Here is a 26,554-nt window from a genome sequence, read left to right on the forward strand (position 1 = left end):
TAAATTTAAGTTTAATAACGTTTTGCATTTTAAACTTATTTCTAATTATGAGATGATAGACTTCTCTCTTTATTCCCAAAGGAATTTCAGACATCATTGAGGGGGATTAGAAAGAAGAGCAGAGGATTTGAAATGTCCTTTCTGGCAGCCTTAAAATCTCAACTCACGACGTACCAGCTATTCTGACTTAAAGGCTGATTCAGTTAGGAAGCGTATTTAAAGATTTTTCTAATGCTTGCCGAGAAGCTAAACAGAAGTATCTTGTCTCTTCCGGTGTGAAACTCAGTTGGCTAGGAAAATTTCTTAGTCTGTGAATATTTGCACTTGAAAGGATCATGTTCTTTTTTTTAAAATTGAGATACAATTGACGTATAACGTTACATTAATTTCAGGTGTACAACATCCAAATTCCTCAATCTAACCTGCAAGGCAGGCACCATCCCTGACCCCCTCTCTAGAGGTGCCCATCTCTCTGGTGGCATCTTAGGCCATCTCCCCTCGGCTTATGAAGCCTCAGCATCTGAGTTTTATTCTTCGCACTCACCAAGCTCTTTGCTGCCTTAGGTTTTTACACATGCTGTTCCTCTGCCTGGAAAGCTCTTCCCCCACATTTTGCATATCCAATTCCTTCCTGTTCCTTAGATGCTAAGATCAATATGTATCACTGCTTCAGAAAGACCTCCACTGATCATCCGGTTATTCTTTTTTCAACCTCAATCTTATCCTTATTTTTCTTCACAACTTTTAAAAACAAACATACATGCTGCTTACTAGGTGTCTGATACTATTCACAACAATCTCATTAGTAGATGATATTATTATTTTCCCCTCTTTAAGGATGAGGCAACTCAGGCACACACAGCCAGCAAGTGGCAAAGTGAGAGTTGACCCAAGCAGACCAGCTTGTGCTCTTAATCACTATGCTGTATCCTGCCTGTCAATGTCCCAATCTGGAATTATTGCATTAATTTATCTTTTTTGTTGTTGTGGTTTGTTTTTTTGTCTGTCCCTCCCAGAACATAAGGGAGGAGATGTCCCTCCAGGAGGTCAGGGACCATTGACCACTCTCATCTTATTGGTCACTGACTTTACAAGGCCTACTATTGTACCTAGGACTTAAAGGGTACTTAATAAAGATTGGTTGAATGAACGAACGAATGAGAGAGAGCAAGAGAAAGCAATATTCCTGCTGACAAAGTTGGTGAGAGGTTGGTTTGAGGTACTAGGTCACAAAATACAATTTTTCCTAAATATCTGTAAGTAAGAAAGTTCCATAAGTGATTGGAGGCTGCTAGGATAAAGAAATATGAGGGAACCCTGCTTCTAGGAATGAAATTTAAGAAATTATTTTCTAGATACTTGTCATTGATATATATATACACGCACACACATATATGTAAGTTTATAGAACATGTATGACACATACAGATGAAGAAAGAGATGTAACTGTACAGTGCAGTACTGGCAGAGTACAGTGTACAAGGAGGTAAGTTTACTTGCTTCAAGTTAAATACCAACATAAAAAGGATCAAAGTTGCAGTTAGCAAAATCTTTATTTTTTTTTAAGGAAATTAACCCTGAGCTAGCTACTGCCAATCTTCCTCTTTTTGCTGAGGAAGACTGGCCCTGAGCGAACATCTGTACCCATCTTCCTCTGCTTTATATGTGGGATGCCACCACAGCATGGTGTGCCAAACTGTGCCATGTCTGCACCTGGGATCCACACCGGCAAACCCCGGGCCACCGAAGCGGAACGTGCGCACTTAACTGCTGTGCCACCAGGCCGGCCCCAGCAAAATTTTAAAGTGTTAGAATAGTCTACACATCTGAATGAAGTCAGATTGAATAAATTAACAGAAGTGTATCCATCAGAAAAATGGGGCAGGATAGAGTACAGGGAATGGGCAGCAATGGACACTTAGAAAAAGGAAACTCACAGAGGCAAACTCCATCCTTAGTTCTGTCCAAAGGAAAGAGAGACACAGGCAGTCTGTTCCAGGTGTTACGATTTCTGTGGAAGGGCTGTGCCTACACTTCGTGGAGTGAGGGACAGCCAGGTGCACACTAGGAAGAAGGCAGTTAGTCCAGCTAACCACTATTACAGGTTTCATCTCTTTCTCTTCAGCAGCTCAGGACCATTCATCATTGTGATAGAGGATAGGCGCTACAGGAACACCCAGGAGGGGCTTCTCAATTGGAGCGGGAGAGCAAGGCAGCGTAGGCAGACTGATGTGGTCGTTATCATTCCTGCTTCTCTGCCAGGTTGCAATTCATGGTGGTCCCAAGTTTCAAGTGTGTTTTCCATCCATCTAGTCATTCATTTATTTATGGATCCGATAATCACAAGAGAATATTCTGTTGTAATTGTCAGCATCTGGAAGGAATCTTTTTTGTTTATTTTTGGAGACAATGAAAATCATACCCAGAGAGCCTAATACTCAAGGCTTTGTGAGGGCATTGTCATTTGCTTTTCCACACTATCAGCAATTGTCTTTTTTCTTTACTAAGTGCTCAAAGATGGGAGAAATGAGTGCTGCTTTCTAACTCAGAAAGCTTGTGTGTGTTTTGAACACCTCCTGGCCACTGAGAAACAGCTGTCATAAGTGCCACCCAGGAGAGAGGAAAGGAACTGGTCACACACCTGGTCTGTTGATCCCACAGCCTACTGGTCACACAGAAATTACTCTTTTCCCGCTCCTATGGCTTTCTTTCCTCTTGCGTGTTCTGTATTCTCATCTGTTCTTCATTCTTTATTCTATTTCACTCTGACTTTGTCTTCACCTCCTTTCGTGACTCTTCATCATCACTCTTCATATTGATTAAAGTGGTCATTTTACAAGCATATAATATTTAGTTGTAGGGTTTTATGTTTTTTCTTTTCTTTCTTTCTTTCTTTTTATTTTTTTTGAGGAAGATTAGCCCTGAGCTAACATCTGCTGCCAATCCTCCTCTTTTTGCTGAGGAAGACTGGCCCTGAGCTAACATCCATGCCCATCTTCCTCTACTTTATATGTAGGACGCCTACCACAGCATGGCCTGACAAGCGGTGCCATGTCCGCACCCAGGATCTGAACCCGTGAACGCCGGGCGCCAAAGCATAACGTGCAAACTTAACCGCTGCGCCACCGGGCCAGCCCCTGTAGGGTTTTATTAGTAATGAGTGAAGGTGAAGCCAACATAATGATCCACTTTAGGGGTCTGGAGTTAAGGTGACATTTTGGCTTCACCACTGATGAGTTGCCTGACTTTGGGTAAATCACTCGCCGTCTCCGTGCCTCTTTCACCACCTGTAAATTGGGGATTCGGGTTCCTGCCTCCGAGTTGTTGTTAGGATGGGAGAGAATGCATGCACCGTACTCAGAAAAATGCTTGGCACGAGGTCTCAAGAACTATCAGCTCTTATTATTTTAAAAATGTTTTATTGTAGGGTATTATTGATACCGTACATAGGGAATTTCATGCACTTTTCCTTTATTGAAGAATCTGTAAAGTAGAACCACTGGGGTAAGAAATAATGGTATCTAGAGGTTCACAGGAGGCATGCATTATAGAGATCTTGTTCTGAGTAGATAGTGATTTGTGATAAGCTAGGCACAGAAACGTTGGGTGAAGATAAGCGATCTTTAGCTAAGAGTGTCTGAGGGGATAGTAAGGTTATCTGGGGAGAGTGTGAGGCGAACCAGCCCAAACTAGGGAAAGGAACGGGGAGGAAGAGGGCGGAAACCGGCGGGTGCCTTGGGGCGCGTCTGGAAGGCTTTGGAAGCACAGTGTTTGGGTGCAGGCGGCCAGGGAAGGACGTTGCAAGCCCGGGGGACGAGAAGAAGGATGCGCGGGCCCCGAGCGCGCTAGTTACTGTTTGCTTTTCCTTGAGGAAGGCGCCGATTCCAGGCAGTTTCCTGAGCTTGAGCTCTCTTCGCAGCGAGAGAGCTGGGGCGCCCACGCCACTCTCGGGGGCTTCGACGTCCCCCGGGCAAGCTCTGGGGGAGACTCCCGCCCGCGGCGAGCCGCGCAGGGCAGAGGCTCCCTCCCCGCGCGCGTCCCCCCGCCTCCGCCTCCGCCTCGGCCTCGGCCTCCGTCCCGCGCGCCCCCTCCCCCGGTGCAGCCAGCGGCGTGGCCCGTGCGCCCGGCGGGAGGCGCCTCGGGATGTTTCCGTCGGATCCTGCCCTCCTCCCCCCGCGCTGACTCCATCCGCCTCCCCGCCCCCTGCTCGGATCCCCGGCCAGGCGCGAAGGGAGGGAGCGGGCCCGAGACTGCATCATTCCGCACTGGCTGCAGCACGGCCAGAGCGAGCAGGTGGAGCGAGCGAGCGAGACGCGAGCCGGAGCGCGCCAGACCCGGGGGAGACTGCAGTGACGCTGCCCGGGAGACATGGCGGCCGGGCGCCTCTGAATAAGCAGAATCCGGAGCCCCTCGCCGCCCCTGGCCGCCGCAGCCCAGGCCATGCCGACCGGCTGCTGACCGCACGCAGGGGCCGGCCCAGAGGACACATGCGGCAGCAGCTGCCGCCTCGCCCTGATCCTCTCCCTGCATTCTCCATGTTGCATTTCTCGTCAGTTTCCCTGGCAGTGTAGCTGCTGCTGCCAGAGGAGCAGTCAGGGCTTGGCTCTCTGCTCATTCATCCAGCTACACTTTTCTTTTCCGTTTTTACCCTTCCCTTCCCATTTCCTTCTTCCTTCCCCTGCCTGCTTTGCATCCATCTCCCCCACCCCATCACCCGCTCCTGCCTCCATCCACCGGGGCTATGGCCGCAGAAGAGGTATCGCAGACTGTGGACCATTATAAGACTGAGATAGAGAGGCTGACCAAGGAGCTCACAGAGACGACCCACGAGAAGATCCAGGCTGCCGAGTACGGGCTGGTGGTGCTGGAAGAGAAGCTGACCCTCAAACAGCAGTATGACGAGCTGGAGGCTGAGTACGACAGCCTCAAACAGGAGCTGGAGCAGCTGAAAGAGGTGAGTTGCCTGTCACCTTTTCCCTCCTCGGCCCCCGTCCCCCACCCCCAACGCCCACTCATCATTTATAAAGAAGTCGGAAAAGATGCTGTTGAAAGGCCTGTTTCTTCATCTTAGAGTCCTTTGTTGATAACTGAAGATTGAAAGAGTCCATTGTTTTTCCCCCAAGAGAAAAATTGCCCAGGGATTGAATGTGTAAGCTGGAATTTGGGAGGCAAGGGCTGTTAAGGCTGTGGGGGAGGGAGATTCATAAGTCTTCAAGTCTCAGCGCTCTAAGGCGACATTCAGTTGGGTTGGAATGTATAAATCAAACTTCTCAGAACTGCTGTGATTTCAAACTCAGGTTTCAGTGACAATCCCATAATCCACAAAGGTGATGAGTAGGTTTGTGTCGAGGACCCACAATTTCAGGTTCTGTGGTACCTCAGCCTTCTGCTGGCCGTAACCACCCCTTGATAAGAGAGGGAACTGTGATTAGAACTCCCGGCCAATCCCATTTGACAAAGGCTGGGCGGTCTTCATTCTTTTTGGCTTTAGTTATTCTTGTCGTCCGGCTGCAGGAGAAAAACAACTGCTGAGTGATCCCTCTGTCTTGATTTCACCTCTGAGTGAGGCTGGGCCATGCCCAAGTCTGATAAGGTCACCCTGACCAGGGAAAATTTAACTCCCCACAAATGATCAGAAAAGTGATATATTTCAAATACATGGGTAGCTGTGCATTTCAATGAGGTTCTTCTGTTTGAAATGACTACATTTATGAAACCAGAGTATCACAAATGGGCCGTGTAGGACACTTGTCCTCTTTTAGTCTTTTGATGTTTGGCTTCTTTTAAAGACTGGCTAATGTATTAGAGGAAAATAATGAATATGCTTTGATTTCCTATCAAACACTCATATGGAAATATACATATTGTTGAAGGAACTCAGTCTGTTTTGCCTGATTCCTGAGGCACTATGGGTAGCACGTAACCAGTTATAAATTTAAATGTACACACTGCTTTTCTATGTGACAAGTCCTTATTTTTAGGTGCATATTGGCATTTTAAATGTTAATTCTAATTTGGTGTATAATAATATCACAAATGTTTTTCTTATAACGTACTCAGTTTTTCGGGGAGTGTCTTGTGTTGTTACAGTTGAAAACAATGACTTAAGACATATATAATCAACTTGTCTTCTAATTTAGTACATAAAATGGTAAGCATTTATACTGTCAGGTACGTTTTATTTTTATTCTGATGTCTAAATGCCAAAAAATAAATATATGGTAAAAACCCCAACTAGAAATCTGATTTTTGTGTATCAGGCTATAAATTTCTAGTTTATGTTTTTCTTACCATGCACACGTCTGTTCTTAACAACAGCTGGACTTACTGGTATTTGCCAATTTAGATTAGTTCTTAGGCTGATATGTTTAAATTCAATGATGCTAAACCTTGTGGAGTCAGGAAACAGGATGGTGATTGCAATTCTCAGAGATGTTTTGATGTTGTCTACACCTGTCAACACTGCTTTACCAAGACAAGGAAGTTCAAACCAGGCAATGGTAAGCCATCACCTCCTTGAGGAAGGAAGTGGACTTCATTTAGTGAAATGGAGTGTAACTGTCAACTGACCTTCCTGCTTGATTTAAACAACCCTTCTAGGGGGATTTCTGTGTCGTTTGCACTTGCCCTAAATAGTAAACCTCAATGCATTTTTGTCTGCCTTTCCTAGACCATGAGCACTTAAGGGGAGGAAGCTGTCTTAATTTACTTCGCAACCAAAGCCTTTAATACAAAACCCAGCACAGAGTGAGCAAGCAATAAATATTTAGTGAAAGAATAAGTTTATACTAGAAGAAGATACACTTTTATCAAGCTTTCACTAGTCAATATGGGTTAGTGTCAGAGAAAGACTAAGAAAATTTGGAAGTGTAGGAAGTGACTGGTATTTAAAAACTACCTGTATTACTTTCATCAGCGATAATGGGAAAAATGAGAAAAAAAGTTTTGTGGGAATAGTATAACATCAGTTTCTTAATACAGAATAGTGCAAATACCAATTATAAATTTTCTCTATAAAAATCTGAAGCATATTTGTATAACAGGAGGTTAATAAAAATTTATCAGGATTATTTTTACCGAATAATACTTATTTACATGTGTATTTTGAGTTGCATTTAGCATAAATATAGTTCAATTTTGGGTTTCTGATGAATTGGCTTACATAATTATATAAAAATGTATTTTAAGGTAATAAAATAATCATTATACCTGATTATTTGATAGTGAGACCTGTTATTTTCATCTTTTAAACATGATGTACACTTTAGTTGTGATTATTGTTTAAATGAGCTAAATCTGTCTCAATAATATTTCCTGTTTGAAAAGTAAATCCAAATAATTGTGCAAACTAAGGCATTCCAACGATGATATCATATAGAACCCATTTTTGAAAAACATGTTTTGTGAGTGGTCTGATTTTTCAAAAGGAAGGTTTGTTCGTTTTCAGGTATATATAGTAAACAATGTTGTCACGTTATATCTATTAAGCCATGTATAAAAGAAATCTTTGGCTTGTTTCTAGGCTCTTTCAACAAATACGATCCATTTAAAAATAACTGGATCACTTCTGGGACTGTCAGCAGAGGAACACTGTATTAAGTCCAAGTTGGACATTAGGCTTTGCAGTGTAGCCACCCAGCTCAGTCTTTACAGCTCATTTTGTTTTCGAGAGTCAGCACCCAGCAATGTGGCTGCCCTCCTTCCCGGGCTGTGTCTGCTGTGACAATGATGCAAGTGAGCAGGGCTGCCTGAAGATGTACAAAATCAGGATGATGAAGTCAGTAATTTTTTTCTGATGTCTTTCCTCGGTCTGGATTGCTTTTTGGCCTGAGCTGCTGTCCTTTGGGGCTCTGCTCCGTGCCTCCATGACTGCTGTAATTCTGTTCCCAAAAGAACACACTTGAAAGCAAAGTACTAAGGATCTGAAAAAAGGATGACTTCTGACATCGTCATAACGTCCTCCTTTATATTATCTTTGGGCGCCTGGACAAAGCAACATGTCCACTAGAATACTTGACCATAGTTTTAGAAGCTCACAAATAATCCTTGCTTTTCAGTGACCTGGGGAGCACCCGTGCCCAGTTATGTTCCCGGCCTGGCTGACTGTATGTTTGGGATGTGCGTAAATCAGCACTGTGGCTGTCACCCAGGCCAAAATAGTGTTTGAAGAAGAGTCATGTTCTAAAATAATTCGAAAACTAGAAATATACATACGTTAAAAAGGTACCCCGAATTTAAAGTTTTTTTTTTAAACGTAAAAATTGTTCGAAATTTAAAATGTAGTAAACTTTAAAAAGATTCCCTTAGAAAGGAATGATTCAGCATTCCCGGTAGCATTTTAGAAAACATGTCTGTGTGACAACTTTCGAAAAGGTTTGCAGCTAGGTTACAGTAGACTATGTACTAAGAATCTTCAACTCATTCTCTTGCTCATTTTCTCATCCCTAATGCCGAGGATAGAGCCCAACTGCTGAAGAAGCACTTTCTGAGCGTGGAGCAGCGTCTCCTCCTGGAGCCAACTTTGTGCTTTTTCAGGGCTATAGTTAAATCATTCAAGAAATAAACATTTAACTTATACTCTTTTAGAGATTGTCACATTAGGGACCTGATGAAAGCCATTTAATCGTCTGGATTCATGTTTAAACAGAACTAATTTTTTTTCCTTATATGCTTAGAAAGATTGTTAGCTTTATCTCTGTAAATTCTAAATCATGAAATCATACAGGGAAAAATAACCACAGATTTCTTTTCCAATATACAAATAAACATAGAGAAAGTTAGTACTTAATTTATTTACCTAAGCTAGTATTTTTTCTCTCTTATTGTTTTTAAAGAAGAAATGATTATATTTATTATCATATTTATTAGTAAATTAATGTAAAAATCTAAAATATATCAACATATGCTTTTGGAAACTTTATAAACAGCCTCAACAAACAAACATGATCGCTTTGAATTACATTTCTTTTTTTGACCTAATTGCTCTAACTTGCATCATCCTTTCTTTTTATTTCAACTCCAGATTTTACCTCTGACAGAGCTATTTCTTAGAGATCATTTAGCTTGATTTTATAGTCTTTCATCACATTCACCATGTTTACATGAACAGGTACAGAAGGCAAGGTTTGCAGATTTTTTCAGAATTTCATGTTTACAAATATTCTGCACTATCGTTCTCTTAAGTACTCTTGTTCTTTATAGCTATTGCATTCCAAATTTGAAAATATGATAATTACTTGCATGTTGAAATACATAGTAAAGGACTTTCTCACACATAAAGTTATACCTCTAAAAATAGCTGTGAAGGAGAGGAGGGCATGAAGAGAGACATAATTGTACTATTAAATAATTCGTTATGCTAAAAGAGAGGGGCCATGTGAAGTCAAGTGGCAGGAGATGAAATTGGGAAAGTGGCAGCGGCCACATTTTTTCTTGGGGAGGGGAACCATTAAAAGGAAATGAAAGGAAACACTTAGTAACTGTGTTTGATGCCTTCCATCTTGTCTCATTCTTCAGAGTAACTCAGAGGCGTAGTGCCCATTTTTACAGATAAGAAAATAGTAAGAATACTAAAGCATTGAACTATGTACAAAGCTCTACATTTAGGACTATGGGCTTTGCATGCCTTATCTTTAATTCTTCTAACAGTCCTTTTACAAGGTAGATATGACTCGAATTATACAGATGAGGAAAGTGGGTCTTAGATTAAAGATTCTTCTGAAGACTGCAAAGCTGAGTGGTGAAACCTGGTTTAGGAAGAAGCCTGCTTTTCATTGCACCATACTACCTGAGAGAGTGGGACGTCTGAGCCAGAGCCACAGGTGCAATTCAGAAGGTCGTGGTGTAGGTCTCAGAGAGTGAATTGGAGCCATGCAGGAACAGTAGGGACTTTGAGGAGGGAGCAAACCTACGAGCTATTTAGGAGGCGTAGGGTGGAACATGGCGTTGGATGTGAATGGATGTGGAAAGTGAGGAAAAGAGTAGAGTTGAGAATCTTCTAAGATGGATAGAAGGTGGTTCCATTTACAAAGGAAGGTACTATGGGGGAAGGGTGGTTTTAGAGGGTGAGGTTGATGACCAAGTTATATGAGCCCCTTTAATTCATATTTCCTTCATAAGTTGTGTAATAAATTCAAAAACTCAACTCTCAGTTTAAATTTGTTTCCTTAAGATTTTATTTTTACTTCTTCTCTCCAAAGCCCCCTGGTACGTAGTTGTATATATGTTTAGTTGTGGGTCCTTCTGGTTATGCTGTGTGGGGTGCCGCCTCAGCATGGCTTGATGAGCGGTGCTAGGTCCGTGCCCAGGATCTGAAGTGGCGAAACTCTGGGCCGCTGAAGCGGAGCACGTGAACTTAACCACTTGGCCACAGGGCCGACCCCTCAGTTTAATAAAACAAATGAATAATTTGTGCAATTGGTTGTCATTTTATTCAGACCTAATTTCCACAATGTGGAAGATGTGAACAATTGAACAATGTTTTCACCGGTTTAATTACATGCTGAATTAGGAAATGTGCAAACTAGTAAACAATGGGCTAGGCTGGCACAGCGGGGACCCCAAGGGCAGCCTAAATGGAAAACTAGCCCTTGCTGACCTCTTGGGTTAGAAGGGCTGGGAGCAACAGCACTCACCCCTTGCTGACTGATACTTAAAATTCCATTAGCGCTTTTAAATTGTTTTTCCTTTTTTTTATCATAAAAGTTTGATTGCTCTTTAAAAATTACAATTGTGTGATTAGGATGGTGTATGGCAGCAATCCAAGTTACATGAAAGCATATACAAATTAATAATTTCCCCTTCCTCCCCCACCAGTTCTGTCTCTATTGCTAATACTTTAGCGAGTATTTTCTTTATTTGTTTTAAATATCTTTAAACATATGAATTCATACACAGGATTTTTGGTTGTTCTTGTTCTTTTGTTTTTATAAAAATGACGTCATGCCATACATATTACTCTGCAAGCTGGCAGTTTTCATTGAATAGTACGTCATTTTAAAATGCAGATATTTCTAGAACAGGGCTGCATTTTTAAGGCACTGATGTTTCAAGTGTGAAGAAAATCCGGACAGACTAGGGAAGAAAACCAGAGAGCCTCAGGGAGAGTGGGTGACCCTGGGAGGTGGGAGGGGAGGAGAGGGCCAGGTTCTGCCCTGAGGATAGCTTGGGTGGTAAGTGGGAGAGAAAACAAAGGTGTGGCTATGGGTAAAAGAAACAGATGGAATTGGTTGTCCCATGGCAGGCCTGTGTGATAATACCAAGTGAAAAGATGGAAAGTTTTGTGGGTGAATTAGCAGCGATTTTGATTCCTTGTCTTCTTGGCTGGTGCTGGAGGTCGGTGTATCAGCATAATAGGTGGCTGGATTCCATGGCCAGCGAGACTCAGTCCTGCAGGGTGGCCACATCCTGTCTATTCTGGGTCTTGGTGAGAAGCCAAGATGATTCAGGCAATTGGGCCTCATTACATTATCCCATCCTTGCTCTGTGATAGTTGAGTTTTGAGATAGTTGGTTAGGATCTTATACAGCATCTCAGATTCAGCATGTTATGCAGGTGATGGGGAGAAGAGGGTACAAGACAGGAGATTGTTCAGCAAAAGTGTTCTTCCTTGTTACGGTGGAAGGAGTTTGAGTGGCCATGAATACCTCTCCCTCCTGGGACTTAATTACTTTGTCTATAAAATTAAGGGGTTGGAATAGATAAGCTCTATGATTTTTATTATCTTTAAATTTCTGTGACGCTGTGTTTTAGAGTTACTTAGTCTACTTATTAACCTGTCCTTTTCAAATTTGTTCTGTTTTTTACGAAGTACAGAATAATCTTACTTAATTGCAATAACTTCACTTAGCCTTTGGGGTTTTGCATCAACGGTTTTTTTATTCCTCCAATCTATTTCCACTCTGGTCACTCGGTTCCAGCCAGCATAACCCACCTTTTTCACACTTGTACTCTGTCTGTCCACAATTTTTTTTAAAAAAAACAATTCATAGTTCTCCTTTGAACACCTGGCCCAAACTCATTTCCCTTCCAGATTCTCTTCTCTAGTCACGCCTGTACTGTATGGAACTGATTCACTGAGGTTGTTTTCACCGACCTATTTGTACTTGGCTTCAGAGAGCAGAGCGAGGCCCAGTGGGTCCCTGGAAGACAGACTTTGGATCAAAATAAAGAACTAACAAGTGTAGTTGTCTAGTAATGAATGAGGCAGCCTTCTTTATGAAGTAGTGAGTTCCCCATCACCAAAAAGTTTGAGGCTAGTCGACCATGTGCTGGGAATACTGTCTGGAGGGTTTGTGGTTGGAAAGGGGTTTATATGGAATAATCTCAAAGGTCCGTCTCCTAGTCTGAGGTTTTTGAAAATTATTTTAGGTCTTCCATGTAAGTGTACATATGTTTGTATTTTTTATACTCTCTTCCCCCTGACTCACAGTGTTTCCAACATGGTTAAATTTTTCTGTTTAGCATTTCACAGTATGTATGACTTTTGAACATTTCAAGTGTTTTCAAAGTGTGTGAAAAGTTTATCTTAATTTTGATTTATGTTGTGCTTGATTTTCAGGAAAAAACTGATGCATAATAAAAAATTGGATGACTATCTCTGTAAATTTTGGGAAGTTTCACTTTAACTTTATACATTTTGAAGCTATATAGTTGCATTGATGGCAGTCTAGAGCCTCCAGAATCTTTGTTTTCATACACACACACGTGCACACACTTGCACATACATGTGCGTACATGATTATATATTTTGTCATTTACACTTAGTCCAATATTTTGTAATCTGCCTTGCCAACTATTTACATTGTATACCTATCTGAGTTTTTCTTTTTGCTTTAGATTTTCCATTACCTCTTGTTCTGTTTCATTTATTCATTCAAAAATATGTATTGAGTGGCTGCTATGATGGGCACTGTGCTACTTGCTCAAGATACAACCTTGAACAAGACTGACAAGGTGGAGCTGCCTGAATGGAGTTTGTTTCAGACCAGGCGATAGTCAGGAAACACACACACACTTCAGATGGGAGATGTGCCCTGAGTGAAAAGGTGGAGGCTTGCTGGGGAAAGTGTGGTCAGGAAAAGCCTCTCCCAGGGAGTGACATCTGAGCCCGGACCTGAATGATGAGAAGGAGCTGGTCATCTGGAAATTGGGGGAAGTGATTTTTAGAAAGAGGGACAAGGGCAAGGATCTTGGAACTCTGCAGTTGTTAGGGGAAATGATGGGTCACCATGCCCTGTAAAAATAACCATTCGTATTTGAAAAATGAGCATCTGTAAAGTAGTATATTGCCTTTGGATTTTTTGAATGAGATTTTGGGTCTCAACCATTGAAAGTGTTTGAGCAGAGCCTAGATACTGCCTGAGCTCTTCTTTTAGAAGAGATGAGTCAGAACTAGTGACGTCCAATACAGACTACACAAAGCATCACCTTGGTGGTTTATAAAAATACTGCTACCTGGACCCCACTCCAAGACAGTTCAATCAGAGTCTTGGAGGAGGAGCCAGGGCTTCAGTATGTGACCCCCCATCTCCACCCCAGGTGGAGCCAGGGCTGAGAACCTCTTCTCTAGATACTTCCAACTCTGAGAATAAATGACTCCGTAGGAACAGAAGTGTTTGGTAAGAAAAGCTGGGAAGTTCTGAGCTAAGATATAAATCTTAATTGTGCAGTCTTTTTTACTTGTCTTCTCTATTTTGGAATTGACGCTGTAAAGCCTTTCAGAAAACTAACAAACATCATCAAAGACTCAACTATATTAGAGATGTTTGTTAAATTAGACTGTGTTTAATTTTCTATTCTTCAGGGTTGTTTAAAGTTTCTTTTAAAAGTTATTTCTTTGTTTTGTCTGTTTTGTTGCTTTATTCTGCTTGCAGTTGTTTATACCAACTTTACAAGTTCCAAAATAGAATATTAAAAACGAATTGCTTCGATGGATTGATCTTTAACATCTGAGGTTATTTTCATTGTTCTTTTGGTTGTACATGCTTACTGTTTTTCAACATTATTTTATGGAGAAATGGCACTACTCTAAAATGTAATATTCAACTGCTATGTTTCTATCTTTAAATTTAGGATTGAAAATAAGAAACCTGTTTACATTTATGGGAAGTACACAATAACAGTAGCAATTTCCTTAGGAATGTTTGTTGCCCAGTTTGGCGTGGGTCTGTAATGGAAGGTTTAGAATGATGGGTCTTTGTTTTTCTCTCGCATACTGCAGACTAATGTGGAATCAAATGCCACTGTTGAAGAGCCCTTAGCCATCAAGTTTTGAAACTGAAAGAGGTTTATATTATAACACGGATGTGCCTTGTTGATAAGGCTCACTGATTGCCATTTTCTAGAAAGTTTTAGGAGATTTTTTGAAGTTGACCTCAGCATGAGGTAACTAGATGGAGACAGGATGAGTCTAATCTTGTCCATGACTTCCTTTGTGGAGCCGAAGATACTGTCACCTTGCACATGATCTCTTTGGCATGCACGGCAATTTTTTACTCTTTAAATCACAATCTGTTTTTCTTTCTGCTAATGCTGGTGTGTGCAAAGAGCCTTTAAGCTCAAATCTCAAGAAAATAAAATTAAAAAGGAAAAGCAACAATTAGAGAGAATAAAAGGAAATAATAGAATGTGTTAAAAAGCCAATTATAAATCCCTTTTGAATTGTTGACTGGGTTATTTTTTAAAAATTGCTAAGGCTCTTGATTAGTGTTGGTAATTCAGAATTAACTTTGGTTTAATGATCTAGTTCTAATGATCTGGACAACAAGAATATTCCCTTTTTGCAAATATTTTAAAATGGTTTAGAATTCTTAAGAACCCTTTCTTAAGAGTTCTTAGGTCCTCTATCTTAATCAACATAGTTATTTCCAATCAAGTTTTGTGTGCTTTTTTCCCTTTACCAAAATAAATAATATATCTTTGCAAGCCACGTTGAAGTGTTTGGGATAATTTGCTAAAATTCAGACTGGGATCTCAAAACCGCAATTACATTTGTAGGTGATGGTTACAGTAAGACATTTCGGGAAAAGGCAATGAAAAGAACTCTAGACCAATGAGAATTTGGTCATCATTGATCAATTCCAAGTGAAAAAATTTTAAGTTTCATCTTAATTTGTGAGGCCAGTGTGACTTAGAAATTTGGAAAATGGACACCAAAGTAAATACTGTGAGCAGATAGGTCGTCGCAGAAAGCTAAATATGATTTGTTCATTCTTTCTACAATGATGATGTATTTAGTGCCTCCTGTGTGTTAGGCACAGATCTGGGTGCTAAGGCTACAGCAGAGAACAAACCCACAGAAATCTCCATGTTCATGAAGCTTACATTCTTGAGAAGGGGGGACAATAAATAGTGAATACATAAAATTGAATGTTAGATCGTCCTAAATGGTATAGAGAAAAATAGAGGAGACAGGAGGAGGCAGGGTGTGAAGTGAGAAGAGGTTGCTGTTTTCAATAGTCAGAGAGAGCCTGCTTGAGAAGGAAAGCAAAGAGGGGTTGAGTGAGGGGGTGAATAGTGGGTGAGTCAGAGAGGGAATGGGGGTCAAATGATGGAGCAGGTTTTTGGTTGTTATCAGGACTTTGGCTTTTGCTATAAGGAGAGGAGAAACTTTTAGAGGATTTTGAGCCAAAGAGTCACAAAGTTCTGCCCTTTTCCCCCCACTGAGATAACCTGTGTGTGCATTCAAGCAAGACTCTGACCTCCTTCATGGGAAAGGAGTTTAAATCAACCTGACAGCTCGTGAGATATGTTGCATTCTTTTCTTTTTTCATTCATCACAAGGGTTTAATAGATGTGTATGGTATTACATTGATTTAGGCTAGAAAAAAAATACAGATGAAATTATTTAGACAGCCAGCAATTTTGAAAAAAGCTTGGAATAAACCACTTGTTTAAAAAATAACCATTTGTTTGACCAATTATACCAGTTTACTAAAAATGACTGACTTAGATTGACTTGCCAGGTTCTTTGTACCTGAATCTTCACCTAATTCTGGTCTACTCTCTGTCCTTATTCTGGAGCATATCAGCCACCTGGTAGACCGTAGGACATAAAGACAGTTTCAACAGTGCGTTACTGGTTCTGTGCTACAGCTGATGTTTTAGCGCCTGAGAGCCTGGAATGAATGCTAGTCTTTCATTCATTCATTCATTCATATATTAAATATTCAGAGAGCATCAGTTATATGACAAGCATTATGCTGGGTATACAAAAATGAGGAAGACATGGTCTGTATTTTTAAGTTAGTTATTTACTGTTGGAGGCAATAGACATGCACAAATGTGATTATGATATTTTACTGGCAAGATCACAGGCTTTTGAGTCAGAACAATCTATTTTTGAATCCCTTTAGTAGCTATGTGATCTTAGGCTAATACTTAAAACTCTATGAACCTCACTTTCCTCCTCTGTAAAATGGAGGAGCATAATCACTAGGGATGTTAAAGAAAAATTGATGTAAAGCATTTAATACAGTCCCTGACACATAGTAGGCACTGCTAAATGAGGGATGTGATGCTGATAATAATAGTAAAATAACAAAGGTAATAACGTGTTGTCTGTGCTTGATAGGATGCCAAAGTGGAGGGCAGCAAACTCAAAGGAATCAGAGCAAACTTCTTGATCAAGGCGACATGTGAGGGGGCATGAAGAATGATAAGGACTTTGCAGACAGATGGGAGGAGCAGAGTCGTTCAGGAAGAGGAAAGAGGTTGCTAAGGAGGGAAGGATGGAGAGATTGTTGCTTGTCAGCAGCTGTGTTGTTTGCAGGTGGTATTTGAAATGGGAGGAGAGGTGGGAGGTGAGCCTGGAGAGATGGTTTGGGGCCAGACTGTGGATGAAGGGCCTTGTAATTAGGCCTGTCGGTCCCTGCCAGCCAAGGCTTTGGCGTAGCTGACTGTAATGAAGTCTGCAACAGGAGAGCCAGGCGCAGTGACACTGTAAGAAGTACCTCCAGCTAACAAGGAGTCTGGAAGTATCTGCTGCTCCCATGCCCTCTGTTGGCTGTGTTTTAGGCTTTGTTTTAGCCTCATGGCCTCTTGTAAATGAGAGAGTGGCAGCTTCCCGATCTTACCCCCATTGTGACCATCCGTTAATTCCGCTTCGGTTTGGGTCCTCAGTGCTTGCTGTCCTTCCATGTGGTTGGGCTGGTGCTGCTCCTGGTGACCCTGATCTTTCATACACCCCTCGGATTCCCGACTCTCTGGGCTCTGAGAGCCGTAATGCCCTGCAGTCTTGACTTAGATTCTTAGATTGATTGGACTTGGATGTTGAGCTCTGTCGATACGAGACTTGAATACTCCCTTGCCCATTGGCTTTGCTAATTAGGATTACTTTGTCGTTGGCCTCCTGTCTCTTGTCTTTTCTCTCAGTTGCCGTTGATTCAGGTTCAACCTCCATTTCGCTTCTCCTCTGGGAGAGTCTCCCTTATGCCCCTTGAAGAAGGTCAGGCCACTTATGGGAGTGGTAAGGAGCTTAAACTTTATATACCACGGGAAAAGCATTGAAAATTTCAAAGCAGGAGAGTAACATCGTTAGCTTTATGTTTTAAAACTGATTTTTTGGCTTTTGATTCTGGCAGTACAGTGGTCTCGGACTTCTGACTAACCCTTCTGCTGGGAACACTTAAAAATGCTAGATAAATATAAAACTAGCCCTTAAAATACATGAATGAATTGACTTCATAGTAAGGATGCTGAGACGTTAAAACTGAATTAGAGCAAGAACCTTTAGAAGTAGGCAGTATGTCAGCGCTGACGTTTGCCTTGGGTGCATTTGCTGAATGAGGCAAAACTGAGCATCGTTTCTATGGGCCATGTAGGGTAGAGGAAATAGGAGACAAAGCCTAGAACCCTCCAGGTTTGGACCCCAAAGGATTTCACACTCAGCGTAAGGGAGAATTGGATATACTGTCCTACCCCATCTCCGACAGGGACGACACGGAAAATTGGGCATCTCTCCTCAGACTTCACACTCCACCGATTGGCTCTCACCAGCGTTTGCAGACTGTTCGCACAGAGTGTGTGTGGAGGGGCTGAAATCCAAAAAACCTTAAGGTCAGAATTTGCTTTGGAGTGATCCCCGGTGGTCGTGCCTGCAGACATCTGTCAGAAGCACGTACAGACGTGCTTTGAAGAAACCTGCTGTCATGGTGGACTAGAAAGAATTACCACAGATGATATTCTAAAAAGATGTGAGCCCAAGGCAAAAATTTTTTTAAAATTGCAAAAATATACAAGGAACAAGGCACCATCGGCTCCACATCCTTCTCATTCTTTTGTACGGTCAGACTTGAGAACATTTGCCTAGTGAGGTAGATGTGAAGCGGTATCTCATTGTAGCTTTAGTTTGCATTTTGTGACTATTAATGAGGTTAAGCATCTTCTTAAGTGTTTATAGGCATTTATATTTCCCCTTCATTGAAATGCTTTTTCTTGTCTTTTGCCCATTTTTCTGCTGGGATTGTTTATATTTTTCTTACTGATTTGTAGGAGTATATATCTATCTTTATATTCTATACACTAAGCCTATCTCAATTATATATGTTGGAAATCTCTTTTCCTAGTTTGTGGCTTATCTTTCCACTTTTTTGGGGTTCTCTTTGATAAAGAGAGCTTCGTAATTTTAATTTTAATTGATTCATCACTCTTTCCTGTTTATAGATTGGCTTTTTAAAATTCTTGTTTAAGAAAGCCTTTCTTACTATATAAGCTCATAAAAATATTCACCTATATCGTTTTCCAGATGTCTTATGGTTTGCCTTTTATATTTAAATCTTTAATTCTCCCTGAAATTGATTTCTGTGTTTGATATAAAACAGAAATCTAATTTGGTTTTTTTCCCCATAATTTCCCCCCATAAAATTGGATTGCCAGTTACCCAACGCCACCAGTTATTGAACAGTCTCTCTTTCCTCCACTAATCTTCAATTTCTGCTTTGTCATAAATCAAGTGTCTATGTAGGCATAGGTCTATTTCTGGACTATTCTGTTCCATTAGTTGTTGGTCTATTCCTGTGCAAACACCACATTGTCTTTCCATTAGAGCTTTATGATAAGTTCTTGATAGCTGGTGGGATACTTCACCCGTTTTGCTCTGCGTTAGGAGTCTTCCTCTTTGCTCTCATTGGCTCTCTGCTTTGACATGCATTCAACATTTACAAAGAAGCAGCGAGTGAGTGAGGGCAGATCACGCTGTTGATTTCCTTCTCCCCAGTAGGTGTTAAGGAAGGGGATTCTGAGTGTCTGGTTGTGGTTGTCCTAGACTTTGTTGGCATTTTTATAAGCAAAGTACACAAGCTCCAACAAGGGAACTCAATTGTCTAATTAGGTTTTGCTAGAAACCTTAATGGGATCTGTGATCTAATTCTTAAGAAGTCACTTTGGAGAAAAATACTGTTTAAGAGCTTTTCAGAAAGTATTAAAAAATAATACAAGCTCTAATCCACAAAGTCCCTTTTGTGGCTTTTGAGCCACATATTTCCAACTTAAGCATCTGAAACATCTTATTACCTATAGCTCTGTGAAAAATCTTCCTTTGGTTATTTTCCTTCATTTCACAGTCATTGGAAAAATAAGTTTCTCCACTGATTCCCAGTCAACTGGCCTATTTAGTTATAAATAACTTCATACTCCTGTAAAATTGAAAACTTTTATGGAAAAAGCTCAGATGAAATATTACTTACATAGGAATTAATTTCTTTTTTTATCAGTTTACATTACTTCATTTTTAATATTTTGAAAAATGGCATTGTCCCTCTTCTCACTTTAAAGAACTTTAGGGGCCAGCCCTGTGGTGTAGTGGTTAAGTTTGGTGTGCTCCACTTCAGTGGCCCAGGGCTCACCAGTTCAAATCCTGGGCACAGACCTACACCACTCATCAGCCATGCTGTGGTGGCAACCCACATACAAAATAGAGGAAGATTGGCACAAATGTTAGTTTAGGGCTAATCTTCCTCAAGCAAAAAAAGAGGAAGATTGGCAACAGGTGTTAGCTCAGGGCAAATCTTCCTCACCAAAAACCCAAAAAACTTCATAGAATTGTTTGTGCTCAGATAGTTTTAAACCCAAAAATTTTCCCTGAAGTTTATAGCTTAATTATATTTTCAAATCAATATATTTGAGGGTTCCCCCCCATGACATCAATAATCTGGAGAGGAAGAATTCAGCAATCTGGCATCTTGTTAAAACTCTCTCTTCAACATTAAAAAATAGGACTTCTCCAGTGCCTTTTTTCTCCCTCTATACTTTTCTTTGTCATGGTCTTTTATCCTTTCTCTCTTCTTTGACTTTACGCTAGAAATTCAAGGATTTAATGGATCAGTAAAGAGTGAACTCTAATTAGAAGAAAATTCCTGAGAACACATTAAATGTGAATGTGGAGGAAATCTTCCTAAGCAAGATATAAAACTTGGAATCAAAAGACAGGACTGAAACATTTGGTTACATAGAAATTTAAATAAACAAATATCATACACACCATAAGCCAAAGTCAAATACAAACAACAGACTGGAACAAATAATGTAACATGGTTGACTTACAAAGATTATTATCCCGAATGTACAGCTCCTACGAGTTGATTGAAAACAACAATAATACAATAGGAAATGGGCAAAGACTATAACTAGACAAACAGAGGAACATTTTCAAATAATCAATAAACATGTGGAAAGATGCGCATTCTTAGTAGTCGGTGAATGCAAATTAATAATAATGACCAGTGTTTACTTTTTTACCAATTGACTTACAAAAATTTTAAATATTGGTATATACGGTGTTGGCAAGTGTGTGGCTATGTCAGCATTCTCATGCATTGTTTGTGGAAGTGTGAATTGCTATGAGCTTTGAAAATGTGATCTGGCAGTCTGTATGATGATATAAAATGTACACAATCTTTTGGCCCAACGATTTCACACAAACCATACGTAACTGTATACCAGGCCCCAAAGAAAAGCACTGTTTAGCATTTGGTATCTAATCTAGACCCTGTCTAAGCATAGATCGTATACATGTGGAACATAAAAAAATCAAATTATACTCATTCTTCTTTAACATATCTTAACAGACTTCTGTGTATTTAAATAAATAATGCTTCCGTACATTTAAAGAAAATCATATTTTAAAATCTAGCTGTAATCCTACACATCCCACTTATCACTTCCTCCTTAGCCCATTTCCTACACCTGGTTTGAACTTTTGACTTAGCCCTCTCAAAGTGTGATTTAAAAAAAAATTATGTTGTGTTAATTTTCAGCTCTTCTTGGTCATGAAAATTTGTTTGTGAACATTTTTGCCAGAAGGTGATGCTCATTCTCTGTTCTGGTGGATTCAGGAGTTGCTCCTCCCAGAGCAAAAGGGACCGGCAGCACGTGTCTTATTGTTGCCCCCCGAAGCATTGCTCTGCTGACCACATGAGCCGGAAGAAGCTACACCTTTATTCTGAGGTTTGCAAAAATACTGTGCTCATTGAAAACCCCCTTTCACATTTCGTGAAAGTTAGGTGGTGACTTAGGACATTTTAAATTTGTTATCACCTCTCCATGCTATGTAAAAAAAAAAGTTGTGGAATGTGAAAACAACTCTTTGAGAATCCATTGCAAAAAAGGAAAATTTGACATAGGAAAAAAATCAGTAGAAGTGATGCTTAGATGACACTGTACATCAAAATAAAGTTTTTTTTCATTCTTCATCCTAAATAAGAAAAATTATTGTAGACATTTTACAGATGATTATTGGACACCTGCTATGTCCCAGGCATTGTTAGGTGCTGGGGATACGAAGTTCCTGCCCTCAGGGAGTTGACATACCAGTAGGGGAAAGCAATAGAAGAGTAAGCAAATAAATATATAATGTCGCATAGTGCTGTGTGCTAAAAAGTAAATAAAGCAAGGTAAGGGAATAATAAGACAGGCAGCAAGGCTAGTAAGGGAGGCTGTTTTAGAAATGAGGGCTAGGCATGGCCTTTCAAAGGAGATGATATCCCAGATGGTGAGAAAGAGAGCAAGGTGGGAAAAGATTTCACAGCGTCCCAGGCTGAAAGTAACAGCAAACGTGAAGACCAAAGGTGGGAATCGGTCATTACTGGCATTTGGGTGCAGCGATCCTCTGTAGTGTGGAACTGTGCCGTGTGTTGTGGGGCCCTGGGACTTTGCAGGATGTTTAGCATCCTTGGCCCTGCCCACTAAATGCCAGTGGTGTCCCACTCCCAAGTCATAGTGATTATAAAAATACTCTCACTGTACAGCATCGTGGCTATAGTTAGTGATACCGTATTGTGTATTTGAAAGTTGCTAAGAGAGTAGATCTTAGAAGTTCTCATCACAAGAAAAAAACATTGTAACTGTGTGTGGTGGGGGATGTTAACTAAACTTATTGTCGTAATCATTTCCCAATATATACATACATCAAATCATTATGTCGCACACGTAAAACTAATACAATGTTATGTGTCGGTTATAGCTCAGTTTAAAAAAATAAAAAGGAAAAAGCTAAATAAAAAGAGAAGACAAGGGGGCCGGCCCCGTGGCCAAGTGGTTAAGTTCTCCCGCTCCGCTTCGGTGGCCCAGGGTTTTGCTGGTTCGAATCCTGGACACGGACATGGCGCTACTCATCAGGCCACACTGATGCAGCGTCCCACATGCCACAACTAGGAGGACCCACAACTAAAAATACACACCTATGTACCGGGGGGCTTTGGGGGAGAAAAAGGAAAAATAAAAAATCCTTAAAAAGAAAAAAATAACACCCTCACGCATTCCCAAAACCCCCTCTCCCTCCAGGGGAGCAGTTCTACCCTCAACTGAGACCCCTGAAAGCTGGAGTGGGGGAGATGTGGGGGAGGGTGTGTTAGAGAGGGGGTTGGAGGGGAGGACAGTGACCAAGTCCTTGAGCCCTGACAAGAAACCTGGATTTTATTTTAAGCATAACGGGCAGCCACAGAAGTGATGGGATCTGATAAATGTTCTGCAAAGATCACTGTGGGTATTCTTTGCAGACCGTGGAAGGAGTGAGCCAAGTTAGGAGGCTGTTGCAGAATTTCCGGTGTTAGATGATAGTGGCTCGGATGGGGAGAAGAATCTGCTTAGGGATGAGAAATGATCTGATTGAGGATGTGTGTTGAAGGATTTGCTAATTAATTGGATGGGAGAGCAAAACAAAGGGAGAAATCAGGACGACGCCTAAGTTTCTTTATACGGAGCTATGAAATATACAGAAATCATATGATAAGGAGATACGAAAAATGAAGGGAAAAAAACAATATTTCACAAGGAAATTTAAGAGACAAAATAGTCCGTATTTATTTCAATTTGAAAATTCTTATGGATCCCAATTTTGATGCTTTGTTTATAAAAGAATTTTAAAATGTGTCTGCCAAAAGCATTTAACATTTGGAAAGGATTCTTCACTTTGACAGGAAAGTAGGCATCTTCCTATAGTTATGATGTAATTTACTGGACTTAAGTTGGCTACATTTCATGATACATATTGAATGTGTAGCCATATTTCTTAGTTTCTGTTACAAAGTTAAAATGTTGTCATTTTTCTTCCTGTAAAATCAAACTAGCCTTATATACTCTTTTAATGTTCTGTGAAGTCAACCCCATCCAGTAACTAAAATGGAAGTATTTTTTTCTTTTGCTTTTCTGTTTAAAAAAGATTTTTTTGAGTTCATAATACTTTACGTCATTGTGAAATTTCAGTCATACATTATTTCTTGTCCATCCTCGTATAAGTGCTCCCCTCACCCCCTGTGCCCACCCCCTACCCCCCTTCCCCTGATAACCACTGAACTATTCTCTTTGTCCGTGTGTTTGTTTATCTCCCACATATGAGTGAAGTCATATGGTGTTTGTCTTTCTCAGTCTGCCTTATTTTGCTTAACATAATACCCTCCAGGTCCATCCATCTTGTTGCAAATGGGATGATTTTGTCTTTTTTTATGGCTGAGTAGTATTCCATTGTATATACATACCACATCTTTATCTAATCATCAGTCGAAGGGCACTTAGGTTGCTTCCGTGTCTTGGCTATTGTGAATAGTGCTGCAATGAACATAGGGGTACATAGGTCACTTTGGGTTGTTGGTTTCAAGTTGTTTGGGTAGATACCCAGTAGTGGGATAGCTGGGTCATATGGTAGTTTTAGTTTTAGTTTTTTGAGGAATCTCCATACTGTTTTCCATAGTGGCTGCACCAGTTTGCATTCCCAGGAAGTCACTATTTTTTAAACCAAAGAGTTAATTATTTATAGGAAGCAATGTGTGTACTCTAGATTAGAAACATGGAGACTGGGGCACAAACATATCCTTAAACTGGAATTAAAGTGAAAAATGTGACTGGTACAAATAACAACTTTCTCTCCCGTCTATCGTGGGTCTTCGTTGAGTCACTTGCAGTGCTAGAGCGTGGCAGGGTGCCTGAGGGCCAGAAAGGTGAGGGTACTAGGCTCATGAAAAAGCTCATGTGATCTTTGTATGAACAGAAATACTGTCCAGAACGTGATGATAAATGTCAGTCCATCCACTCCTGGAATATTGTGTTCTAGGTATAACGATCCAGGAACCAATGGGTGGCAGGTACGAGGATACAGAGCTCAACTTAATATGAACAAGGGGCTTCCTTTATGGAAGACTAAGCGCAGAGTGAAAATTAGCAGGTCTTCTGAGGAGAGAGACTTCCCTGTTGGCTAATGGAGATGTTTAAGCAGAAGCCAAAAGGCTGCTTGGTAGGGATGTTGAGGAAGTGAGTCAGGCACTTGATGGATTTTGGAACAGAGGATGTCTAAATTGTTTTCAGCACTGTGACTCTGTCATTAAATGTGGCTGTCTCATTAATACCTCAGAATTCCAAAAAAGTCCAGATAACAGTAGGCGCACGGTCCTGTGGTTTGTTTTGCAATGACCGCTTAGTTGTTAAACGCTGTAGGTGAAACACCAGAGTGATGGAGGACAATGCCAGCGAGATTCACCACCTCTCCTCTAGAGTGGAGGTCGCCAACTGATACCCCATGGACAGAATCCAGTCCAGTGATTTAGAAGCATTTGTTGTAGGGAGCTTCTTTTTTTAAAATGAGGAGAGTTATATAAAAAAAATCTGGGTTTCAGGCCTCTCAAAAAATTGGAAGATTTCACAAAGCCCTGGGCCTGCGTTTCTGCGTGACATCAGAGGGCCGGCGCTGAGTGAGTCTTTCTCCTTCAGAAAGGACGTGAATCTCCATTTTGCCACTCCCCACACCCCATTCCATCTCATCCACATCATCTTACTGTCTACTTTCCTCATTTACATCATCTGTCACTTCCCTGTTGACATTTGAGTTTGACTTCTGATCTAGAAGCTGACACTCTCTTGCTCTTCTAGGGAAGAAAAATAAAGGACAAAAGAAAGTCAAGAATGAGGAGGTAGCGGAGTTGGGGGAGGATGATAGTGCCTTACAAAGAGCCCTGGACTTGGATTAAGAGGATGCAGATTCCATTCTGAGTTCTACCTTTTCTTGAAGCCTCCATTTCTTCGTGTGCTGAATGGAAACAGTAAACAAGACTGATGTTTATTGTTGAATGAGGCAGTGCATCAGGAGCTGCTGGCATGTCACCTTACCCAAAGCACACGTTCTGGTTAGCTGGTTAGCTGATGTCCCTCTGTGTTGTCCTGTAAAACCTGAGATAGCAGTAATGTTCCCCTGTTCTGTGATTATTCATTTTCATATTTCTCTACCCAATTCTTTGTATCTTATTCAACTTTATATCCATAAGCACTGAAATTGGCATTTTGATGAAGAAATGAATTAATGAGTGAATTTTGAGAATGGGGGAAAAGAACAGAGAAAAGGGAAATGACTGGGCATCTCCTTCCTTCCCCTTCCACAGATCCCGCTCCTCTCCTTCTGCAGACTGACAGTCTCCTAGTCTTGCTGTGAACTCCGATCTCTCTAGAAGGATGTCCATCATACTGACCTGGACCACTTTGTGCCCAGGTTGAATACGCTTAAGAAATTAACAAGCGGGTTCTTTGCTAACCATACCCCAGTTCTTTATTTAGGAGCTTTATTATTAGGTTTGCTTATGGCTCCAGAAATAGCTATTAATACCTGGAGCTAAAGCACTGTTTTGGTTTATCGTGACTCTGGTTTTCACTGAATACTTAGTATTTTGAAGTTGGTTATTTTGTTAACAAGTTATTTTGCTTTTGTGACCGGAAGTAATACTTTGAAATATTTACTGCAGGGATTCATTACTCAGATATATAATTTTTAAATATTTTTCAAAAAGGAAAAAAGTCGTAGCAGAAAAAAAAAAAGAGAACAAGCTAGTGTGTTGGGTGGTGTATGTTCTACTGGAGTGTCTGACCTGATGAATTTACGTCATATAGAGCCTTCGGTGCTTAGTGTCAGCATGTGCAACCAATGTTACTGTATCATAATAATGCTTAGTTGTATCTGTTTGATTAAATGGTCTCTTTTGTATGTTTCCTAGCACTGTGGCTGTAGAAAGTGCTCTAAACTTTGTCAGGAGACCTGGGTGTTCATTCAGATTCCCTATTTACTGGCTGGGAGACCAAG

The 26,554-nt window shown here is 40.8% G+C and overlaps 1 protein-coding gene across 8 annotated transcripts in view; it reads left to right on the forward strand.

Moving 5' to 3' along the window:
* Positions 1 to 3,661: 3,661 nt before the first annotated feature.
* Positions 3,662 to 26,554, forward strand: part of BICD1 (BICD cargo adaptor 1) — a 211,177-nt gene continuing 188,284 nt past the window's right edge. For 4 of the 8 annotated variants that reach the window (XR_011540362.1, XM_008536226.2, XM_070621013.1 and 1 more), the window contains exon 1: positions 3,765 to 4,954. Coding sequence is in view for 6 of the 8 variants with exons in the window: in XM_008536226.2 (XP_008534448.1) it covers positions 4,742 to 4,954 (213 nt within the window). In the remaining 2 variants the exon portion in view is untranslated. Of the gene's footprint in view, positions 4,955 to 26,554 lie in introns of all 8 variants that reach the window. The other 4 variants (XM_008536234.2, XM_070621015.1, XM_008536231.2 and 1 more) reach the window with 4 other exon arrangements.

This window comes from Equus przewalskii, chromosome 5 (genome assembly GCF_037783145.1).
Source record: "Equus przewalskii isolate Varuska chromosome 5, EquPr2, whole genome shotgun sequence".
In the NCBI taxonomy this organism is placed as follows: domain Eukaryota; kingdom Metazoa; phylum Chordata; class Mammalia; order Perissodactyla; family Equidae; genus Equus; species Equus przewalskii.